We start from the raw sequence: 24651 nt of genomic DNA on the forward strand, positions 1-24651 counted from the left end.
GTTCAACTCCAAATAAAAAAGAAAAGGACCTGTTCGTTTCATGAATATTTTATATGACACCACCACACACGTAAAGGTTTTTATTTTTTTATAGCTGTCATTTCAACTGTCAAGTGTCAAAAACATTGTGCTGTTGTTCGCGTCAGCTTGTAGAATTTTGTTGCGTGTTTATTTTTCTAATGATTTATGTAAAACATTGTTTTATGTAACACATAACTTATAAATTTGCTGTTAAATAAAATGGCATCTTCAAGTAAACTTCCTGGTACCGGCTTAGAAGAGGTTGGAGTACCGGGGCAAGTATTCCTGCGGGACGCGCTCACTTCTTGTACAGATCCTCTAAAAGCTATTGAAGAATTCCAGCTGGAAAATGGTATTTTGTTGCCTTCGCTACGGCCTATGCTACCGTTACTTGACTTGCACGGAGTGCGCAGACTAGACTTTCACACATCGGTATTAGAAGAGTTAAGGGATAAACTTATAGCCCATATTAACGAATTGGGCACCAAAGAAGGCAAGGAGCATGATAAAAAACTAAAGGAATTGTTAAATAAGAGCTTTCCAGTAGTGAGAGTCAAAGCCTTAAGGCCGGTGATTATGAGTATACTTAAAAACACTCCACATTTGGACGATAAATATCTGAGGGTATTGGTGAGAGACAGGGAACTGTATAACGACACTGATACGGAAGTTAAGAGACAGATTTGGCAAGACAACCAATCACTTTTTGGTGATGAAGTATCACCCTTATTAAGTCAGTATATTAGAGAGAAAGAAAATGTATTGTTTGATCATGAAAATCTCACAAATCTGTTCTTTTCGCCATCTCCTAAAGTAAGGCGACAAGGAGCTGTAGTTCAGAAGCTGGCCCACATGATTGGTAACAGTGTAAAACTTTATGACATGGTATTGCAGTTCCTTCGAACTCTATTCCTGAGAACCAGAAATGTACATTACTGTACCCTAAGAGCTGAACTACTAATGGCTTTACATGACCTAGAAATCCAGGACATTATTTCAGTTGACCCTTGTCACAAATTCACTTGGTGCTTAGATGCTTGTATTAGAGAAAGGAATGTTGATATCAAGAGATCAAGGGAACTTCAAGGATTTTTGGACAGCATCAAAAGAGGACAGGAGCAGGTGCTTGGAGACCTGTCTATGACATTATGTGACCCATATGCCATAAATTTTTTGGCAACATCAGCAATTAAAATATTGCAACATTTAATCAATACTGAAGGGCTTCCAAGAGACAATACAATTTTAATTCTTTTGTTAAGAATGTTGGCTCTGGGTCTTAGTGCCTGGGTTATGATTGATTCTCAAGAGTTCAAAGAGCCTAAACTTGACAGTCAAGTGGTTACTAAGTACTTGCCTGCATTGATGTCTCTGATGGTTGATGACCAGGTCAGAGCTCTACACAACAAACTACCTCCTGATGAGAGAGAGTCAGCTATCACCACAATTGAACATTCAGGTCCTCCACCAGATGCCTGTGAGGCTTACATGAGAGAAAGCTCTGTATGTGGAGTCCTGGCAATGTACTACACACTACATGCTGCAAAATTAAGAGACCGTGGAGCACTCCTCCGCATCCTGAGTATACTAGGCAGTTGTAAAGATGGCCGAGCCTACGAAGACCCATTCTTGCACGCTTTAGTAGCTCTCCTGATACAATTACCTGATGAATTCCAGGGAGAAGACTTCAGTACTGTTTTGTTTGATGAATTCTTCTTTGCTGGTCTTTCTAAAGATAATGTAACAAGACATCTTCTAAAGTTGCTCTGGTACATTCACCCTAAGTTACCAGAGACAAGAATACAGACCCTTATGAAGGCATTGCAGCCAGGAACTCAGCATAATGAATCTGTACATAAACTGTATGAGACCTTGCAACAGAAAATGAATGCCCAGGTGGAACCCACACCCAGCACAAGTGAGATGGAATATCTGGACTCTCCTCTTATGAGTGTGCCTATGCCTACACCAGCGCCATATCATAATATGTAAGTGTTTAAAAAAAATATTGGCATTACACTGTATTATAATACTGAACATTTTATATTTAATCTCTTTATTTCTTATTTTCAGGTGAAGTGAAAGTGACAGTGCCTACAACTGTGAAGATATTTTTTTAAGACATCTGAAAATATTGACAGGTTAGGCCACTTAGCTATATAATTTATTGTAGGTATTACGACGTAGTATTTTAAACACAGTTGATTATTGTATTAATAGATCACAAAATAAATTAATTAAAATCACTGTAAATATTTATTAGTACCAACTTACAATAAATGCTTTTAAAATTAAGTACATTATTTTTTGGAGTTACAGTAAAAAGTCTTGGTATTATACTACGGACGGAAAAATGAGCATGGACATAAATGGCAGTATTTAAAATCAAATTGCACATTAAACCTTTTTGTTAGATTAAGTGACGTGGGCTGCACGGAATGTGTTTTGCACGTATTGCACGAATTACGCGCGATGGTCGCGGCGGTCGGGCTTCAGGTCAAGAGAGTGTAGAGAGCGGAGTGACCGGGAGCGTTCGAACAGTGACGGGTCGGTGTAGATGGGTTCACTGCCGTCGTCAAAAGCGCTCGCCAAACGTCCCGCCGAACCAGCCTCCTCACCCACTTCCGCGAAGGTTCTTCCTAATCCACTGAAATCAATCAATGAATTGTTGCCTAACATTATTCAATAACATTGAAATCAATGACCTTTATAAATGACTGAATCATAAGGCTTATTTTGTTAATTGAATCAAAAAATTAGGTATCAAAATATTCAAATCTCACCTTAGAGAAAACGGTTTATGCAAGTGAGAAGCGGAAAACAGCGATGGCCGCGTTGGTCGTGGTCCTGGGGTCACAGGGCGAAGCGCAGGCGCAGGGCTAGATGCCTGGATGTTCTTACGTAGCACTCTCCAATAACGTCTAAAAATTTAGCGTAAAATTATAGTCAATTTTAAAGTCGAATTCTTGTCAGTAGCAACGGTTAGTGTTGTATTGTTGTACTTCTTAGCTTAAGTTTTAACTAAAATATTGTCATTCAGCAGTTTGTAAAAGTTTTAAAGTCTCCAATAGCAGTGCTCCTAAATAATAGTAGCATGGTACGATTCGTTACCGGATGAGAGCCCTCAGCGCTCCCCATTTGTCCGCATTAATGCCATCTGAGGCAAATAAGTCACGTCAAAAAAGATAGGTGCTACGATTTATATAGATACATAAACACAAGAATATTTAGAAAAGATTTCGCAGTAATACGTTACCTGTAGATATACAAGGCAGCCGTCAGCATAGCAAGCAAAAGGGACAGCAGTACACAAAGCGCCACCAACAACGCCCGGTAGTGGTAGGGAGACACGCATACGCCCGCCGCGGCCACCACCGGGGCTGAATCAGCTGGGCCGTTCTCTTCTAGAAGCTCGTTACGGTTGTCGAACACCTAACGACATTTTTAAAAAGTCAGAAAAATCCGAAAATGTTTAAATCATCAAACTTTTAGTCTTGTAATAGAGATAAGAGGAACCAATATAAGTACTAAGTAGCCACTTTGTTTTGTCTTTGGTATGATCTTCAATACCGAGTCAGTGGCCTCTAATGATTGACAACATAACCCTGTTTTGTTTTCAAAACAATCTACGTTTCTCACCTCAATCATCTTTCTCACGTGGCTTGGCGTCTCTACTTCATCTTTCAAATACTTGTCGACATCTGGTTGCTCATACGACACTTTGTAAACGGTTCCCTCCTCTTTGTCGTCTGACTTGTTCTTTTTAGCGCTGTCATCTGACTCAATTTCAGCGGTACTGTTGTTGTCTGCTGTAAGAGTCGAGTTAACATCTCTTCTTCGACGACCAAACGACGGTTCCGATCGTCCAGTGTGGCTTGGACAATATGCCTACAAAGCAATACATAATTATTCACACGTCCGTCACATGATTTCTCTATCTATTGCTGATAACGAAATTGCATTAATAGAAAATGCACAACAAGCGCTCTACTGTGTAGTCGGCCCATGATAACCTCCCGTTGACCCTGTTTAACTGGATAAAGCACGATAAGCCTCGCCATTGACGTAATTCACATGTTTGTATAGAATTATTATTAAAAACAATTACTTCTTTAGTCAACAATAATATTATCTTTGTTTAACGAAAACACACGCTTTACTTACCGGTTGACAACCATCTCTACAAGTACGCACTGTTGCTTCAAATACTAAGAAATTAGACTCTGGAATCTTGAAAGCATTGAACCTAGCTTCGAGGGAGTCTCCACTTCTTCCTTTGTCTAACTCAGGGAACACATCGGGATCCACAGGGCATCTAAAACCATGTAACTGTAGATAAATCACGTGCAACAAGCGTGGGAATTCACGCCATTCTTATCTAAATATTTACTTCAAGATTTATAAGCTATAGATATTGTATACATGCTATAGATATTTTATGGTCTATTTATTTCTAAATATAGAATCACGATGTTAGTGCATGCAATGCTATGTAATACACTGATCACCTTTAAAGACTATTTACCTAAGAAAAATAATAAAATAATCTCTTAGCTTGAGTAAACTTACCCTACTCGATCGATTAGTTGTACCGATCGTCCAGAATAGGGGTCTCTTGCGATCACATTCGTAGCAAATATATCGGTGGCGTAGTTGTAACCGTCCTGAGCCTCGAGCCTGAATGTTAGAGGATCGCCAACAGCAATGGTCGTTGTCGGTCGTCCTTGGTACAGAATCATCAATCGAACCTTGGAGTTGAGAGAGCTTTCTTCCGGTAAATACTCGATGGGAATTGGACTGCCAGACCTGTCGACCAAGTCATAGCCAAAGCTGCTGTTAGACTTGAAGTTGATGTTTCTACAATAACGCTTTTGACTTTGAATGAATTCCAATATAGTGAAAACGTATCTCACTCAAGAGGATATTATTATAATTATTATAAAACATGTACCTCGGGATTGTGTAGGTACTCATTCAAAGTCTATTGTTAGTAGCTGTTAGTGCAACAGCACTCAAAAACCGGCACACTTATAAGCCAAAGTTAATGAAAGGAACTACCTATTCAGAACAGAAGGAAAACAACTGATAGCGAGGAACTGTTTCGGCTACACGCAAAACTCAATCAACTAAACATTCCCCAAACATTTAGCACACAAGTAACGCATAGGAATTCAAAACCCAAACAGTCTACAGAACAAAAAATATAACAACACATCCCAAGCACATAAATAACACAACCTGTACTGTAGTCTATCGATTAAAGCGCTCTCAATTCGTAAGTCACGCAAACACAATAACTGTTAATCCTGATTATAAAGGCACGAACGGTGTCTATTTGAAAACCCTACATTTGCGACCTACTGCAATATTTGAAACTTAAATTGATATTTCAAATAGACACATATTATAGAAGAACAGATGTCTCACCCTGCGCCAATGTAGTTGGACGTTACGACAGCCTCGGCAGGACCTCTGAAGAGACAGGTCAAATTGAAGCGTTTGTCTCGAGAAGTTTGCACGTTATCGCTGAACTGTACAACTACGATATTCGTCATTGTATCGCCGTACTGAAAACAAATTATTGAGCATCAGTTTTAATGATCTTTAAGATAACAGCTAAAAATATTACAAGTTTACTAACCCGTTGAGTACCACATTCGGGATATCCATGAGCTCCTGAGATACGCAGGACGTTAACAGTCCCACCGTTACCACGGAAGAAGCAACGGTCGTAGAAACCGTACGTGTACATACGACCATAGAACCCTTCAGGCAGTCGTAGAGTGAACTCCATACCATCTTCATTACAAACTTGAGACACTGTAAGAAAATATTGTGTTTTAAAATCTGTAGGTTCTTGCCAATCGTCTTATGAGAAATGTCTATTAAAATCAGTTATGTCATTACCATCCAAGCAGTCGTCAGCAATACGACCAAGAGCTCTTTCATAGAAATCATATTCGTTAGCTGTGTTATCAAAGTGAGCTGGATTAGCAGCGTCTAATTCTCGAGTATCACGGTCACTTAGTTCGCAGTTATCGCGTGGCTCGCCACCGAAACCAACATCTCTGAAAATAACATTTGTTATATATAATATCTTACATTTGTATCCTATAGCCAAATATGTATATAAAGTTATACAACAATTGATAGGTACCTGAAGTTGAACGACCGGCAGATAAAGTCTCGTGCTTCAATGCATTCTCGCTGGCAGTGCGCCAAGGACTGTGCGGTAGTGAAACGCCGCACAAATCTCCGTTGCATACGTTGACGACCAACTTGTCTAAAACTGTCTTCTTCGCACCGAGTTCCTTGCCACGGCCTTTGACCTACGATTGGTGGCCTGCCCAGGCCTACCCCTCCGTGACCAACGGGACCAACTGGTCCTACCGGGCCAATGGGACCGTCGTCATATCCTCCATAACTTCCGCCTATAGGCGCGCCTCCTAAAAAGAAGACATTCGATGAAATGACTTATTTCTGTTTTCTTCTTATGACTCTTGAACATATACTTACCAATCGGTCTATCCAATCCAGGTGGTGGGTAGTTACCACGATATCCGCCGGGCCTTTCCGGTATTGGAGGCAAAGGTCGTACTGGTCTTACACCGAAACTTGGTCTTGGTTCTACTGGTGGATATCTATAAAATAAATTACGCGACATTGATATTTACGTTTGAAAGCTCTCTACCTATATGACATTAAAAAAAGTATTAAGTATACATTCAATACCTTTCTGGGACAACGGCTGGACGGGGTATACCTCGATCTGGAATGGGATACCGGTCAGGTCCTGGATAATCGGCGCCATAGTAACCACCTCGTCCATAGCCTGCTGCGAAAGATCCCAATCGAATTTTAGTTATAGCTTTAGTGTCATCTATATCAACAACAAAGTCTAATTGTATTAGTTGCTTACCAGGATATGACGATCCGGTCGGCGGATATTTGTTATAAAGGTCAGGATATCGGTCACCGCCCAGCGGTAACGGGTCGCGGTTTACGCCTACCGGGTACCGGCTGTATGGGTACCGTCCCCAGTCATTTGTGCCAGGATAGCGATCGTCATCGAATCTGTCAGGGTAACGGCTGGAGTACCAAGGTCGGGATGGGTACCTCCCGCCGCCCCGAATCGGGTATCTGTCTGCTGGATACCGATCCGCCGGGTATCGATCCGGATATACGTCAATGGGATATCTGCTGACAGGGTACCGGTCTGCGGCAGGATATCTTCCGATATCGTTAGACGGGTAGTCGTAAATTGGGTATCGTCCACTGTCTAGAGGGTATCGATCTCCACCCGGTCCTATTGGGTAACGACTACCGGTTACAGGGAATCTGTCAGGATATCTGTCAATTGCCGGTGGATATCTGTCTAGGCCGACACCGGGAGGATATCTGTCATCGGGGTATCTGTCGCTGGGTGGGTAGCGGTCGCTTGGGTATCTATCGTATGCGTCGGGTCCGGCCGGATACCGGTCATCTGGGTACCGGTCCGGTCGCCCGCCGTACCGGTCATCGTCGGGATACCGGTCATCATCAGGGTAGCGGTCTGCGCCTGGCGGGTATCGGTCACGGTCGCGATCACGATCACGGTCGCCATTACTTCCACCTTGTAAATAGGAATTGCATGTTAGTCTTGATGTAATATAACTCTGTTGTAAAACTTTACACACATTTTTCTACTTTACTACTACATGCATTAACTAAAATACAAAATATAATATTGTCTTTACGTCGTTTACTTATCTAACTACAAGCAACTACTATAGTTATCTAACTACATAAATATTATAGAATAATTATTACATTTACAACTACTTATACTTACTAGAAAACATGCACATATCTTATACTCCTCATCGAAACAATTTTATTTTACAGTATACAACAAAATGTACTTATTCAACTACTTGACATGCTTACCAAACCCAAAATAGAAATACAATGCATAGTACCTACAAAGAAATATTCTACACATCTTAAATTAGACACAACGACATAGCTACCAATGCTCTAATCTGAACCAGTAATGTCTGGTTCTATAGCTTTTCGCCGAAAAATATTTGGCTTTTCACTTCGCAAATAATTATTGGCATAATTTTCCAAATAAGTTGTTGACTGTTTAAAATCATGGGTAAGCATAATTTCGTCTGGCATATTAATGCAAAGTATACGCTTGACTAAATTATCACCTTGCAAATTATTGGTGTGTTGATGATTGCGGAAATCACGGTTAATGTAACGGGATTCGGATCTGGCCCTCCCTGGTTCGTGTGCTACTGATATCAGTGTACAAACATAATCTAACTGATTTCGTTATGAAGTTAAGGCTAACTTCATAACGAAATATAAATATGTCATAAATAGGATAGGCAACCTATATATCACCTTTCACGGTGCATACCTAGTAAATATTTTTACTAGCTGTGTATATATACAAATGCCAAATACCAGGCCAGCGTAATAAAATTATGCGTTCTTACTGATTTTCCGTCAGTCAATTTATTTGGAAAATGAAACAGCAAACATTTTTATGCCAAACGTTCGTTGGTTGGCAATCAAAACATCGAAATCCTATATCCTTGTATCCTTTGGTATACGTCGTTTGGGTAATGAAATTTATGTACTTATGTATAATTGTTCGGCGAAAAGGCTGTACACCGTAGCTTTTACTACCCCAAATTTTGAAACGATTGATGATGCTCCACAGCCTTTATTATTATAATAGATCGATAATCTAGAGTTTCATAGCATGTATCTATCAGTTACTTAGATGGATGTTAACATTGAAGCCAACCTGGAATTGTTGGACATTTTGTGATTACGTAAAGGAATCATCATCAATCGTCGTTGCCAATCTACACCATCAGTGACGACGGGGTCCCGACTAGCATGCATCGAACCTGTGCTGGTTCCGGGCCGACCCCAAGGAGCCTGCGAGCCGCCAGGAGTGCCCCCTGCTTCGGTATCTCCACTCACAAGTTGATCTGGATGTCCCCAAGCATATACGTTCTTACATGACTTACATAAAACCATTACAAAAGAAACATTACATTCAATGAATTCAAGTTTAGTTTGGTCGTTAACATAATGTTTCCAGATTAATAGATCATCTATCAAAAGTAGGTATCAGGTTAATAAGTACATCGAAATTAATACGCCTTCTTAAAACTTCTTCCCATGTACAGAAATATAGGTACAATACTTAAGTAGGTACCTACTAGATAGGTAGCTACCTCCTGTCGAATAGACGGGTTGTACCTACACTTATGCACACTTTCAGGTGCAGATGTACTTGAAAATCATCCGATATTAATTCTATTAGATCTAATAAAAGTTCTATTTATAAACCCTTCTTGGGTTCAATGACGAAGCGACATTGGACTAGTTGAACCAATTGATCGTTTGTAGACACGGCGCGCGGCGCTACGCATCTCATGTTCTCTCGTCCACTTGATAACTGTCACTTGTTCATGAAGCCTATTGACTCTCTTTATGTTATTTTAGTTGTAAGTACATATGACTAAACTTAACTATGCATACGTATATAAGACCATTACTCACGCATTAGATTTTCATAGTAGTCAAAATCGGGATCGTACAATAATCGCATGCCATCTTTCTGGTTGTATCTACTCAAGCGACAAGTCCTCGCTCGGTCGCTGTACACGGCCGACCTATCACAAGTAAAAATAACATTATGTTTCATTCAATATCGTACAATGAACTTATTCCATGTTATCGGAACGTTAGTAAAGTGACACAGAAACACGAATCGAATTCAATAAGCTCAACGATCTTTTTGTTTGATTTTATTGAACGAGTTTTTATCGGTGATATTTGAATATGGCCCAGTTGTTATCTTATCGTTTGATTGGTATTCGATCAATTTAATAGTTCAATATTGACATCCCAGTAGATGCCGGCTTACCTGCATTGGAAGCTTGTTTGCCTCAAACACTCATCTAAACATTCGCTCAACGATCGTCCAGTGATCTCTGAATGAAACTCTCCAGTGATCCTGCTGTTCCTGTATCTCTGGAAGGCAGTGTCCGGCCTCCGGCCCGGGGAGAACAGGTGTGACGTCACGCTGTTGTCCGGGTACTCCGTGCCGCGAGCTGTCACCCGATGAGAAACTGATCAATTAACGAGAAAAACCTTATTGTATTTTCATGCATACCCATCAACACAAAAACAAGTTAGTGGTTGGTAGTAATGTTAAAATCAAACAAAATTCTTCACTATTGTTAACGATTACAAATAGGTTAATATTTATTATGACTTAGTATACAAACAAAATACTCACGGTTGTCGAGACAAACAAGATCATAAAAGTGATGAGTTGGCGACGCGCTAACGGTCACGTCGTCCTTCTGAGACACAGAATCCTCTTCAGAGAGAACGCACTGTCGCGTCATCGCGTCATGCTCGATCGATCGGCAGAAATATCTGAAAGTAAAGTAATACAACATGTCGCTTGCGATTCCAGTTAAAAACGTGAAAAGTATCACGTAATCAAAAAATCAAGCTAAGTCGAAGGAACTAGGTGCTACGTACTTTTCCGCACGGACGCACATAGATTGACATTCGTCTAAAGTCATGTTTGAGAAGACGTCAGCTTCAAAAGGCCCACCAAGACGCTTATTTTCTTCCTTGATGAAAACTGCTAAACCGTCGCAGCGTCGTTCGGCTAAAAATAACGCAATATACGTTAGTGCAGCTTTTAGTTCACTTCCTACAGAAATTAAATAGCAGTTGAATACTTACCGTTTAGGCAAGTGTTTTCCAAATAGTCGGCGTTGTGGTCATCTTCTAAAAGCTCTGGATGCGTTCTTCTAGTGAACCTACTGAGGGAACAAGTTCTCAATTGCGAGTCATAGGTAGCAGAACGGCACACGAAGCTGAATTCTCCCAGACACTTATCTTCACACTCTGTGCGGTTGGCAACCATGATTTCCTTAAGGTCTGAAGGTGGGAGCTTCAATCGTTTTCGGGCGTGACGTTCGAAAACATAGCGACGGGAAGGACATTCTCTTTCCGGACGATTTGCTGAAACAATTGTAATTATGTTTGGAATGTGCAACAACTTTGACAATAGCCATTGTACTTGACAAACAGGAACTTAGTGTCGTCTCATATGTAAACACACTTACAGGTGAGACAAATCTCGTTGAAATGCACACTGTTGGGGACGATCATCAGTGTTCCGATGCCTTCAGGCATGGCTTGTTCTCTCGTCAAGTAGCATGTTGATTCTTCGTATTCTGGTTCGGGACTGAACGCAGCAATTCGGGCTCCGGGTTGGAAGTCTATAGAGTTGCAAGTCCTCACAAGACTGTTTCCTGATCGATCACGCAAGCATAGGTCCTGACACTTTTCCAAAACTCGGAACGGTGGTGCGGTGTCACGTACCTATATAACCAGAAAATAACATGTCAATGATAACTATTTTGTACGAGTACTTACTTTTATTTCAGGCTACAATGGCCCATACAATAAATACCTTAATCTTAGTATACATATAAAAATGTTCTCTTTTTGTGTTATATCGGTGTTTCACGGTGGCGGTAATAAAGGTATTGATGAACTTACAACGTCATCGTCGAATCCATGTAGTTGCTGGTTTGGTAATCGTTCGTACATAACTCTTCCCATTCCTTGGTTGCACGTCGTCTGGGCTGTAATTAAATAAGTACCTGACATAACACATGTACCTCACATCCGAAATCAATTTATTTCTCATTATGTATAATAATTAATTAATAAAGGTATTAAGATAGATAAGCGAAGATTGATATTTAATGTATGTATCTATAATTAAACCTAATGAATTAATTAAAAGTAACATTTCAAGCTATTGATAATTTCTCAAAAATGGATATACATTCTAGGCGCTAGGGTCTTTTGTAACGTGGTTTATTTTAGGTGTGCCTCAGATCGCATTAACTACTTGGCCGAATGGTAATCATGGCCTCCTTGAAAACTGAACAGAACGAATTAACTATGCACCTCACTGGTATGCAAGTGATTATTTGTTACATGTCCCCACTGGGATTCGAACCTGGTACCTCCGGATCGTGAGCCCCACACTCATCCACTGGACCACGGAGACCGTTCACTCTTATATTCCTTCGCTGTTAAGGTATGCCAGTAGCATACTTACCATTAGCCATGGTGAGCATTGTAAGCGCAGTGAAGGCGTGCATGACGCGCCCCCGCGGCTTCATCTTCCGGCGCTGCAGTGCTGGCTCGTCACCGACCGCTCATGTGCTCGCCTGGAAATATCAACCACAGTTACCAGAGTACATCATCGAAGGCCAATGACCCCCCGGTCGATGATCTTAAGGACGAAACAGTTAATAACCATAGATGGTTTCCCTTTCCGCCACAAAGGTTGGTTTGATCTATATCTGCATATAGACCTACAAAAGCGCTTGGAAAGGATTTCCAACGGGTTTTAACGTAGGGAAACGCTATAACAATCAATTGATAGGTTACCTTAAATTGTACTCAGAATTATTAATTCTACATTTACGTATTGGTTATTTGTCGCGTGGTTCGCTGTACTTAGAAAGTAATAGCACAACTAAAATGTTTATTGTTTACCAAAAACATTAGTCATTTCGCTTTGTCTTTGCTATCGTTGAATATTTGAGCGATGAACTTTATATTTCTTTGTTTATCTATTCCCCATAATTACAAGCAGTGATTTTGTATGCTGCGACGTAAAACTACAATTGTTATAATAATAGGTGTTCATTATGACTTCACCAGCGACTGATGGTAGGATAAGTCAAAACAAAACACGATCATTAAAGTTTCTGTCCCACCAAATTTGCACAAATCGGGCGTTCGTGTCCTCGTGCATTTTGTTTGCAAAACGATCACCGGTCCGTTGCACCAAGTGAATGAGATGAGACAATCGAGAACAAGGTTGCTACCATGGAAATATTACACGGCAGTTTATATACGCCATCGGTATGTCATTATTGCTCCTCATTTCGGCCTTCAGCTTTATGAAAATTGCTACAGTCATTAAGCATCTACATTTAGTAGGCCATAACTCATAGGTAAATAGCGCTCGATGTGAAATAAACAACATTTGAATGTAGAAGTCAAAGTAGAGAGAAAGTAAACTTGATGATATATGCAACTATGCTAGAGCCAATGGCCAATAAACTAACGAAGTACCAAAATAACGAGGCTCTAACAAAACGTGACGCTGCGTACGCGCCACTGAAAGCACAAAGAGTCAGCTATTTAGTTTAGTGCGAGTATAAAATAGAAACGCACGGCATGCTCTAAGTACTTCGATAACTACAATAACTGTACTGCTGGGCTATTGATCGTTGTCGACATATTGAAATGGATCCGACTGACATCGATCCCGTTACATTGCGCAGACGCGTGAAATGAGTAGCAATTACTTTTTAGTAATAACATTCCCTCCATATACATGCAAACCTTTAATAAATGGGCTTTAAAGTCATTTTATTACAATCTAGTCCCAGTTTGACATGTGTATGTATGGATGTTGTCGTCTCCAGTGGAGTTACTGATTACTAATCTTATTGTGTTTATTTTTCTCCGACATAATATTTATAAAATGCATACACGACTAAAAAGTAAATATTATGCAGACTTGTAAGAACATCGTCAGGCAGGCACATAAATACATGGATATTACTCGTATATGCGTTTGTTTTTCCCATTGTTTTCCGTAATATGTTGTTGACCTTAATGATAAATGTCTGCAGAGCATAGGCATATACATAAACAACCAGCTAAACTGCCGTAATTAGGTCGAAAGTTTGCGAAATGAAAACGCAAAGTTGGTAAGCAATAAAGCTAGCAAGTAGGTACGAAGAGTAACAAAGCAGATTTGGTGAACAACTAATCTACATGACAAAGCTGCGCTGCGAAGGCCTGACTTCTAAACTATGAAAATTTTGGCGTTTCCAAAAATTGTGGCGATGGAAAGCGGATGCCCACATCCTGTCTATTGTGCTTCGACCGATGTCCTCGTCCGAACGATCCACAAAATGACGTATCCAAATTTTGTACAGTTATCTTTAGCGTGAAATCGCTGTCTGGCTTCATTTTTTTAGCATTCGCACAATCGAAACTGTACCTGATATGCCATAGGCAATTAATGATTCATATTATGATTTGCCTGATTTGTAAAAGGGACTTACGGTAATGAAAGTACCGTATGCACGTATGGTACTTCCATGTTCCGGTCAATGTTACAATTCTTATGAAATGCCTTTTATTAGAATAGCCGTGCACGGTTCATAGATTTAATTTTTGTACAAAACTGAGATATCCTCTTTCTTAGAGTTTTATCTCTCTGTGGTCCAAGAGTCAGCAGTAATGTGATTTCCCCTCATATTTCTCATAAACTGGATTCAATGCATTACATAACCATAAAAGGTTACACAGACAAAGGGAGGCAGTGAAAGTCAATCTTTTATTAGGCAGACATTTCCTCAAATTGAAAGAGTACGCGGATGTTGGGATGGACCGGGACTGTTCATGGCGCCCAATCACGCATGACAAAATGGTGTGAAACTTGTTGGCTAACTATTGAATGAAGGAGCATGGGATGGGCTAGGATGGGCTTGTGGCGAATTACGCTCACGGTTTATTTAGATTAGATTTTTATCCATCGTAATAATTTTAATTATTATTAAGTTAATTTTTAATATTCATGACGTAATAATATTATTTTGTTAATTTCCGAACGTTCCTTTTAAAGTATCATGTTTCTGAACGTTCGTTGTTTGACATCATAGAGAGCGACTTTCGAACGCAGGCAACATGTCGAAACTTGTCCGCCTTACCATAACTTTTGTTTTTGTCTAACAATTTAAAGAAAATATAATTACTTCACACCAAGCCGTTTGCTGTTTAAATCTGAGCCACCATCATACACAATACCATCAAGAACACTATCCAGAACATCAGGACTACGATTCCCAATACACGAAATTGGTGACCCCTCTCTACACTTCATAGCGGCGAAGGCCGGCTTGAAAAAACTTTTTAATCGGCTGGGAAGCGTATTTTAATGGTGCTGGACTGTTCCCTGGTGTTGTGATTCCGTGTTTGTGACGTCAAATCTAACCCACTAACTGCATGACGCGGAGACGACTGGCTTCATCATTCTGCACGCTGGTGATATATTTCATTTTCTTTCTGCATGGACTTTTAACAAACGCATACGACGAGTTTCATCATCCTACTGGTGTTATTTCAACATACTTCTGCATGGACTTTTCAACAAAAAAAAACAAAAAAATTACAAATAACATTCCGGACTCTTAACAAAAATATTTTACAACTTAAAATTTATTTTTATTGTGTTGTGTTCATGACTGTGGATGTTTAATATTAATTTTCTGGTTGTGTGTTTAGTTATTTATTATAATTTTAAACAATTTTGGTTGCGGTACTGTTAACATTAATTTTTAAGGGTATTTTCATATGGTGCATTTTAATAAGGGATTTTATTACTGTGCATTTTGGTTTATTACTTTTTATTGAATGTTAATATTCTCCTGAGTGTGTTTGTTACTTTGGGGGTGCACATAACATTTTTATTTACATGTTTATATAACATTTTAATATTTTATTGTTGTGCTATTTTTTAACATTGTATTAAACCATGGCGGAGGTACAGGCTTTGAAGGATCAGTTGGAGAAAATTCTTGCTGACAAGGCTGTTCTCGAAGAGCAGCCTAATACTAAACAAGAGGCTTGTAGGGTGTCAGTTAAACTTCCACCATTTTGGCCGGATAAGCCATCGGTATGGTTCGCACAGGTAGAGGCTCAATTCCAGATGGCAGGCATTTCATCCGACGCCACCATGTACAATTGCATTGTTGGTCAAATTGATTATAAGCTTGCAGGTGAAGTGGAAGACATCATCACACGTCCTCTCCCGACTGGAGAAAAGTACTCCACACTCAAGAACGAACTGATTCGAAGACTGTCCATGTCGGAGGAGCAAAAGGTTCGGCAGCTACTTACCGACGAGGAACTTGGGGACAGAAAACCGTCTCAGTTCCTCCGGCACCTAAGGTCATTGGCTGGTGTCTCACTTTCAGATCAAAGTATCCTGAGGCAGTTATGGATGCGTCGCCTTCCACATAATATTCAGGTCATTCTCGCATCCCAGCCTGAGCTAAGCCTGGATAAATTGGCCGACTTAGCCGATAAGATCCTCGAACTTACCGGACGATCAAGTTCAGTCTTCTCCACCACCGTCAATGCGCCTGCGCCTGCACACGAATCTGATGTACTTCAGACATTGGTTCTTAAGGTCGAAGAACTCACAAATCGAGTAAACTCTTTGACCTCCAACAACCAACGGTCCCGCAGCACCAGCTCCAATAGGCAATCTGCACGCGCAGCTTCACCTGCTTCTGCCAAGCTGTGTTGGTATCACAAACGCTTCGGGAAGCGAGCTGTCAAGTGCATCGCCCCCTGCAATTGGAAGCCGGAAAACCCTCGGAGCGGTCAGTAGCGGCGGCAACTGATTGCTCACTCCGCAGCCGTCGACTTTTTGTTACAGATCAGGTCACTAAACGTCAATTTCTTATTGACACCGGCTCCGACTTGTGCTGTTACCCTCACAACTGGCTCCCACGTCGTCGGGAAACTTCTGACTATGAGCTCAGTGCAGCTAATGGTAGCAAAATTAGAACATTTGGAACGGTCAACCTCTGTCTCAATTTGGGGCTGCGTCGCTCATTTGCATGGCAGTTTGTCGTTGCTGATGTGGAAAGAGCGATAATAGGAGCTGATTTCTTGGCTCATTATCACCTACTCCCCGACTGCCGCAACAATTCTCTTGTGGACAACACTACTGGCTTGTGTTCTGCGGTGTCTTCAATCGATGTTGAACAGCCGAGTGTCAGAGCTGTAGATGCTGGAAGCTCTATTTATTCAGCAATTCTCGCTGAGTTTCCAGACGTTACACGACCTCCTGGCTTGCCTAGAATCACTAAGCACAGTACTGTCCACCACATTAAAACTACAGATGGTCCTCCCGTATCATGCCGCCCTCGCCGGTTAGCTCTTCAAAAACTGGCCGCTGCCAAGAAGGAGTTTGAGGACATGGTGCGATGCGGTACCGCGAGGCCGTCCAAAAGCGCATGGTCTTCACCTCTGCACTTAGCGCCCAAAAAGGATTCGACATGGCGCCCCTGTGGCGACTACCGTGTCCTTAACGCGCGCACTATCCCGGACAGGTATCCCGTCCGTCATATCGGGGACTTCTCACAAAACTTGGCGGGTTGCACGGTGTTTAGCACTGTAGACCTGGTCAAAGCTTACCAACAGATCCCTGTTCACGGCGATGACATCGGCAAGACTGCTATCATCACGCCCTTTGGACTTTTTGAGTTCCCCTATATGACGTTCGGGTTACGCAATGCTGGACAAACATTCCAGCGCTTTATCGACGAGGTGGTACGTGGCTTCACTTTCTGCTTCGCCTACGTCGATGACATTCTGGTGTTTTCTAAGAGTCCCGCCGAACACGCGCAACATCTCAGAGCGTTATTTCAGAGACTTCACGATTACGGCGTTGTTGTCAACCCTTCTAAGTGCGTCCTTGGAGCCAGTGAGGTTACCTTTCTCGGCTACCTTATTAATGCTGAAGGTACTCGGCCACCTCAGGATCGCATTCAAGCCCTTCTGGATTTTACACCCCCTGAAACAGTGCAAGGGATGCGGAGATTCCTCGGCATGTTAAATTATTATCGCCGTTTCATTCCTCATGCTGCACAGTTCCAGGCCCCGCTCATAGATGCTTTGGCTGCTACTCACAGCAAGGGCGCCAAACCATATCCCTGGACGCCCGAGCTATTGCAGAAGTTCGAGGAGTGCAAGAGGAGCTTATCCGATGCAACATTGCTACATCACACTATTGACGATGCGCCTCTCGGTTTATTTACCGACGCGTCAAGTGTGCACATTGGCTCTTGTTTACAGCAGTTCATCGACGGACAGTGGTTCCCCCTTGCATTCTTCAGCAGAAAGCTGACCCCTCGTCAGTCTGAGTGGCCTGCGTACTATCGGGAACTCTTGGCGGTGTACGAAAGCGTACAACATTTTCGGCATATCCTTGAAGTCCAACACGTGACCATCTTCACGGACCACAAGCCGTTGCTCTACGCTTTCCTACAACGCCGCGAAAGACTCCCACCAGCACAACTTAACCAATTGTCCTTTATAAGTCAATTTACAACTGACATAAAGTACATAAAAGGCGAGGACAACGTTGTCGCGGATGCTATGTCTCGAGTAGACGCGATTTCTCTGGAACAAGAGTACGAAGCTCTTGCTCGGTCTCAGGAAGCAGACGAGGAGTTGACCCAACTTCTGGATAATTCCAGCCTTATGCTATCCAAAGTTAGCGTCCCTGGCACGGGCATTTCCTTACTCTGCGACACCTCGACCGGCAAGCCTCGTCCCTACGTCCCTCCAGATTTGCGGCGCGTAATTTTTAACAAATTACATAGTCTTAGTCACCCCGGCATTCGAGCCACGACTCGCCTGGTGACTGATCGCTACGTTTGGCCGTCTATCAACAAAGACTGTAGGGAGTGGGCTCGCACTTGTGATGCGTGTCAACGCAGCAAAGTGACGAGGCACAACACTGCTCCACTTAGCACCTTCGATACCCCTACCGGCCGCTTCATGCATGTCCACATAGACATAATTGGACCTCTACCCCCCTGCAAAGGTTATCGCTATTGCCTAACCGCAATCGATAGGGTTTCCAGGTGGCCTGAGGTCTGGCCTATGCAGACTATTACGGCGGAAGAGGTAGCAGAAACACTCGTGAGAGAGTGGATCTCTCGCTTCGGTGTGCCCTCAATGATCACAACAGATCAAGGTACTCAGTTTGAGTCTGATCTGTTCCGACGTTTGATGCACATTTTTGCCACGAAGCGTATCAGAACCACCTCTTACCATCCACAAGCGAATGGCATGATCGAGCGCGTCCACCGGCAGTTGAAAGCTGCTATCATGTGCCATGGTGGCGAATGGTTAAACTCTCTGCCTCTCGTACTGTTGGGGATGCGTACTGCTTTTAAAGATGATTTACGTTCTTCCGTCTCTGAAATGTTGTATGGCGAAACACTGCGCCTTCCCGGTGAACTCTTGGTCTCATCACCCAGCTCTGGTGTTTTAAACGACCCCGCTGACTTTGTCGTATCACTACGGCGACATATGTCGAACATTCGACCTGTCCCGGCTTCTCGGCATGGTGAAAAGACCTCGTTCACATTCAAGGACCTAGCTACGTCTTCTCACGTTTACCTTCGTGAAGACGCCGTTCGTCGCCCATTTCAAGCGCCTTACACTGGTCCTCATCAAGTAATTGATAGGGCCACTGATGGGAAAACCTTGACGATCTTATTCAAGGGCAAAAACGTTACGGTGAGCGTTGATCGAGTTAAACCTGCTTTTATACCGCCTGACGCTTCCAGCGAATTAGTTGTGCCATCACCTGCTGTATCTGCAGACTCTCCTGCACCTACCGTTCAGCTGACTCCCGCGCCTGCAGCTCAGCCAACACCTGCGGCCATGGTTTCGCCGATTCCTTCTCCACCTTCTCCTCCTGGTTCTCCAGAGCCCGTGCCTTATACCACACGATCTGGTAGACGTGTTAAATTTAAGTTGTTCAGAGACTAACTTGTCTCTCTCCGTGGGGGGGTGGTGTGGCGAATTACGCTCACGGTTTATTTAGATTAGATTTTTATCCATCGTAATAATTTTAATTATTATTAAGTTAATTTTTAATATTCATGACGTAATAATATTATTTTGTTAATTTCCGAACGTTCCTTTTAAAGTATCATGTTTCTGAACGTTCGTTGTTTGACATCATAGAGAGCGACTTTCGAACGCAGGCAACATGTCGAAACTTGTCCGCCTTACCATAACTTTTGTTTTTGTCTAACAATTTAAAGAAAATATAATTACTTCACACCAAGCCGTTTGCTGTTTAAATCTGAGCCACCATCATACACAATACCATCAAGAACACTATCCAGAACATCAGGACTACGATTCCCAATACACGAAAGGCTCGTGGGAATGGCCCAGACTTCCATGTTGCTGTGTTTGTATTACGACACCTTCCCATATTGGTTTTACATCCTATATGGACCCTTTCATTTTTGTTGGGATATTTTTGACGTTAGTGGTTTTTAGAATTGTTGAGAGCGTTAGATTTTTTTTAGTGAATCTAACCTAAAGGTTTTGGTTAAAGTTGACGATGCGACGGCCTGATTTTCTATGAATTTATGTTAGTAAGAGACTTCGACTTGACTCATGTCGAAAAATCTGAAGTGAAATACATATTGCGCATAAGTACATCTAGATAAGGGCGTTACACGCAATATCTACGATGTGCTAACCATTCTAACAAAATGAACGGATTATCGAGACTACGTGTAAGTAGGCAGGTAGGTTTAGGTAAATGGTATGTTTAGACTTTTAGTAAATTAATAAGTACTTAAATATTTGCAGTCTCTTGTCAATTCTTATGTTTAAAGATTTCACGTGAATAAGCAGATAAGAAAATATAAGTGTCGTCGTAACGAAATTTTTGAGGGATGTTTCTGACCATGATTCCGTCGCAAAAGTATAAGAACTGAAAATAATTAAAAAAACACTTAATTTTTCATGAATTTTCCAACTGAAAATCCCAGATATCAACTCACAATCATACCCGTCAGTATTCGTTACAGTGTCAGTAACACTTACACGTCGAATACTGAGGGGGATGATTCGACGGAAATTTCCACTTGATATTAACTCAGAATAATGAGCTGGATGCAGCCCTCGGTATTCCTTATGATGTCACTAATATCCTATATATTAAATACGAATCTTTGTTCATTTATGAACGTGGAACTGAACTTCTGTCTGTAATCTATCATGTACAGACTTCATTGTTTCATTGTATGCACAGATGCATCCGCACTAATTTATAACATTATTGTGACTCATTACTTATTTGTAAAGCTGATTCTACACGTGATACAACAAGATGAATACTTAATAAATGTAGCGGAAAAGTCATTACGATTTTCAAGTCCATTGTGTTGTATAAAAACGTGCGCAATATACCATTCAAAATTGTATAAATAAACAGTATATTAAAGTATCCGCGTTATCATAATAAAATACCTACTTACTTACAAATCAACTTTTTTGACGCAAGAAACAAGTTAAGTACATCAAAGGGTTTCAACAAATATAAGGACAAAGCTACGACAAAGCGTAATTTTTGATGTTGTGAATAATAGAGCCGACTCCAATTGAAATGAAAAGTCAGGTAACGAAGTGGACATAAAATGTGAAAAAGTTCATAAGTACCTATGTAACATAAGTGCTTGATATAAATACTCAATTACGGTATTTGCTTATGATCGCTATACCTAATAAACCAAGGTTACCTGGAAGAAATCCCAATTAGGGATAAGCTCGCCTATGCTTTATGTAATAATAAATTATGTGTCCTTTGTATTTCAAAGCAATAAAGAGTACAAACAAACGGGAGAAGGGAGTAGGTACAGTAGATTCGATTGCCGCACACACGAATTATTTGTTCTGTGATCATATTAATTTTGCTCGTTGTGCGCTGGTACTCATTCACACCTTTAGAAGTACTTTACATAACATACAGGGTGTTAGTGACACCGTAACGAAATCTTTTAGGGATTATGATTCAGGTCAAGATTTTGAGTTGATATCAAGCGGAATTTTCCGTCGCAAAAGTATGGAACGGAAAATAACACTAAAAAACACTAAAATTTTCGTGAATTTCCCGACAGGAAATTCCACTTGATATCAACTCAGAATCATGGTCCGGATCAACACCCTCAGTACTTGTTACGTGTCACTAACGTACGGTCACGAGCATTAATATGTATACACTTTGGTACCATGTCATATTAACTTTTTTGACAAATTGAACTGTAAGTCCCACTAAATGTCAAATATGTTAGTGCGACAGAGTCCTAAAGTGGGTACATTATATTGCTCATGACTGTACATACGTACTCGTATGGCTACGTACTTGTACGGGGTGTAAGTGACGTCGTAACGAATACGATGTCACTAACACCCTGTAAATAAACAGCCTATATACCTACGTCCCACTGCTGAGCACAGGATTGAAGGGACTCAATCAACCGGAGGGGGTATGGAGCACGCTGCTCCTAACGTGGTGTCACACTACTCCACTGCGGGTTAACGAAGGTTAGAAGTATCCTGTTATGTAAAATTATGCTTCTGGATCTACTTTCTATTATTAGTTATAATATACATAGTACTCGTACCACTAGTGCATAATATATTTTGAGCCCTGTCTAATACTTCTAAGGCAATATTACTATTTCTGCTTATTATAATATTATTTATATGTATTCTTTTTTGTAGATTATATTAACAAAACCAAAAGGTCAGATCTCTTCCGCCCTACCTGTTAAAAAGAAAAAACCTGATAAAAGTAGTATATATTAAAAATATGCGTCTCAAAAATAATGTGACCAGGGGAGTTAGGTAAAAAGGCCACGTCAAAGCAATAAATCTAAAAAAGTAATATTGCTATTTCATATTGTGTGCATTGCGCGTTCACTTTTACATGCGCTGATGTCATATTTGCAATATTGCTTTTTTAGATTAATTACTTCGATGTGGCGTTTTTAACCCCCCAGAAAGTCATAACTGTTACAATACTATTACCATCTCAGATATTATAAAAACACATATACAAGTAGGTACCTATAGTCAAAGTAAGTGTTTAGTTAAATAACGTCTAGGGCTCTGTGCCGAGGTTTTTATCGCAGCTTCTTTTCCCCGACTATAAAGGTTGTGAGAAGCTGCAGTAGTTTATGGCGAATGAGACGTTTCGTTATGTAAAAATTGACGATTCAAAGTGTAATGTTACCTACTGAATAAAGATATTTTTGAATTGGAAAAGTCTCACAATCAGGGGACGAAGAAGATGTTATGCTAAGGCCAAATGATCATTAATTGTAATGCATATTGTATCAGGAAGAAAAGAAGGTAGTTCTCAAGGCTATGAATGCTGTGCTATCAGGACTTATTCGAAAAGATTCAATTCTTGAAAAGATAATGGTAAGGAGGAATAATTATCTTAGAGAAGCACTGCTTTCAAGATCAGGAAAGTCAAATCTACTCGTACTTATACGAGCGTCAGAAGAAATAACAAGTTTACAGACCAAATGATGATGCTGATTTGAAAGTGGAAATGGGTCAAAACAAGGTCAGAAATACATAAGAAGTAAAATGCGATTATCACACATATTATTTCATGTTGTAAAAGTCATGTATGGAATGACTTCATAGCAACTTAATAACCTGTACGTTACAGGCAACCTTTCGTAAGTATAAATACCTCCCCATATAATTTATGACATCAAAGTCAGAAGTACCTACCTACTTACAAATTGTCTTTCGACTACAAACTTGCAGTGCCCTTTCCAAAACGAAGAACATACAGAATTCTTCTTCTATTTCAAACAGTTGCAAACATTTTTACACCTACTCACTAATGCTACGTCACTATACATATTCGTTCTAAACATTTATCGATCTTCAATATGTTCATGAAAATTTAATTTATGAAAACTCTCCTCGTTATAAACCAGCCAGGATAATACGCACGTGCCTGCGTGCACGCGCTGGCGGTTGCATAATGTAGTCACACAACGATGCGCCGGCGCCGCCCTGCCTCTCGCTCGTTTCAATTAATGACAATCATTACTGGAACACTGGACTTTATCATGCCAGATTATACCTACTTTATTACAACGCGTCATAAACTTTTAATTTATTCTTATGCAAATATTTAATCGTAAACCAAGATTTTGATTACGATTTTACATTAGATTGTGTTTAGTTTAGTCGTGCTATTTTATTTGATATGAATGAATATTTTAATTTTAATTCGTGAATTGTATTTGAGTAGACACTTATTAAAATCACGATACACCAACGCTTTTTCCTAACTATCTTATTGGTGTCGACAGTCTACTGTTCATTGTACAGTTTATTGTTCAAAACTATACACCTACTGTATTCCAGCTAGCAACTTAAAAAGTTCACAAAACTTTCTACAACCAATGACTTTCTAGTTACCTACATATTACATTATAGCACATCGTTACAGCGTAGCAACTTCACCGCTACGAAGGTAGCGTCACTTACTTGAGCTTTCCTACTCAGACGGCTTCTACGAAGCGTAGCGCGCTCCACTACGTAGCACACACTGACAAGTCCAACTTAAGTCACCCACACACGTTCGAAAATTCCAAAGTACCGCACCGGGTCTGGACACAAGCTCACCACTGGACAGCCGAAACTAAATTGTGGTCATTTCTACTCCATAATTCAGTTAAATCACATACAGGGGGGGACGACAATGGGAGAGCATCGATGTGAGCGAATCACACCATCGCCACGCATGGCTAATTTTCCATAGCGACCCGTGTTTACCCGCTCTGGCTAGCGAACTCAAATCATCGTACTTTATGAACGTGCGAACGAAATGCGAGTGACCTGTGTCATTAAAAC

General features: G+C 40.9%; 2 protein-coding genes across 4 annotated transcripts; one reads left to right on the forward strand and one right to left on the reverse strand.

The window, feature by feature from the left end:
• The first annotated feature begins 133 nt into the window (after nt 1–133).
• On the forward strand, nt 134–2316 carry LOC126374259 (negative elongation factor B). The gene is made up of 2 exons (XM_050020777.1): nt 134–2009; nt 2095–2316. Exons 1-2 carry the CDS (start codon nt 241–243, stop codon nt 2096–2098), a joined length of 1773 nt encoding a protein of 590 aa, XP_049876734.1. The 5' UTR covers nt 134–240; the 3' UTR covers nt 2099–2316.
• Nucleotides 2255–24418, reverse strand: LOC126374255 (uncharacterized). Of its 3 annotated transcripts, XM_050020768.1 has the most exons (23): nt 24286–24418; nt 12188–12299; nt 11617–11702; nt 11178–11436; nt 10792–11073; nt 10582–10714; nt 10331–10473; nt 9956–10142; nt 9589–9701; nt 8928–9011; nt 6941–7633; nt 6754–6856; nt 6538–6662; nt 6179–6467; nt 5929–6089; nt 5663–5841; nt 5449–5588; nt 4591–4827; nt 4186–4336; nt 3661–3909; nt 3278–3453; nt 2805–2942; nt 2255–2668 (listed from the first exon to the last, which is right to left on the reverse strand). In XM_050020768.1, the coding sequence occupies exons 2-23, from the start codon at nt 12249–12251 to the stop codon at nt 2485–2487; spliced, it is 4176 nt and encodes a 1391-aa protein (XP_049876725.1). In that variant the 5' UTR covers nt 12252–12299; nt 24286–24418; the 3' UTR covers nt 2255–2484. The 3 variants fall into 3 exon arrangements, with proteins under 3 accessions (XP_049876725.1, XP_049876726.1, XP_049876727.1); XM_050020769.1 differs by lacking the exon at nt 8928–9011 and having other exon boundaries at nt 9956–10160; XM_050020770.1 differs by lacking the exons at nt 6941–7633; nt 8928–9011 and having other exon boundaries at nt 6754–6853; nt 9956–10160.
• Nucleotides 24419–24651: the final 233 nt, after the last annotated feature.

Source organism: Pectinophora gossypiella, chromosome 17, assembly GCF_024362695.1.
Source record: "Pectinophora gossypiella chromosome 17, ilPecGoss1.1, whole genome shotgun sequence".
NCBI lineage: Eukaryota > Metazoa > Arthropoda > Insecta > Lepidoptera > Gelechiidae > Pectinophora > Pectinophora gossypiella.

Excerpts from the sequence above, each read along its gene's own strand:
- LOC126374259 (XM_050020777.1), top strand. The coding sequence starts at position 241 with ATGGCATCTTCAAGTAAACTTCCTGGTACCGGCTTAGAAGAGGTTGGA.
- LOC126374255 (XM_050020768.1), bottom strand. The coding sequence starts at position 12,251 with ATGAAGCCGCGGGGGCGCGTCATGCACGCCTTCACTGCGCTTACAATG. Across the intron at positions 10,474-10,581 it reads ATGTGCGTCCGTGCGGAAAA|ATATTTCTGCCGATCGATCG; the intron begins GTACGTAGCACC and ends CTTTACTTTCAG. Across the intron at positions 5,842-5,928 it reads TGCTGACGACTGCTTGGATG|TGTCTCAAGTTTGTAATGAA; the intron begins GTAATGACATAA and ends ATTTTCTTACAG.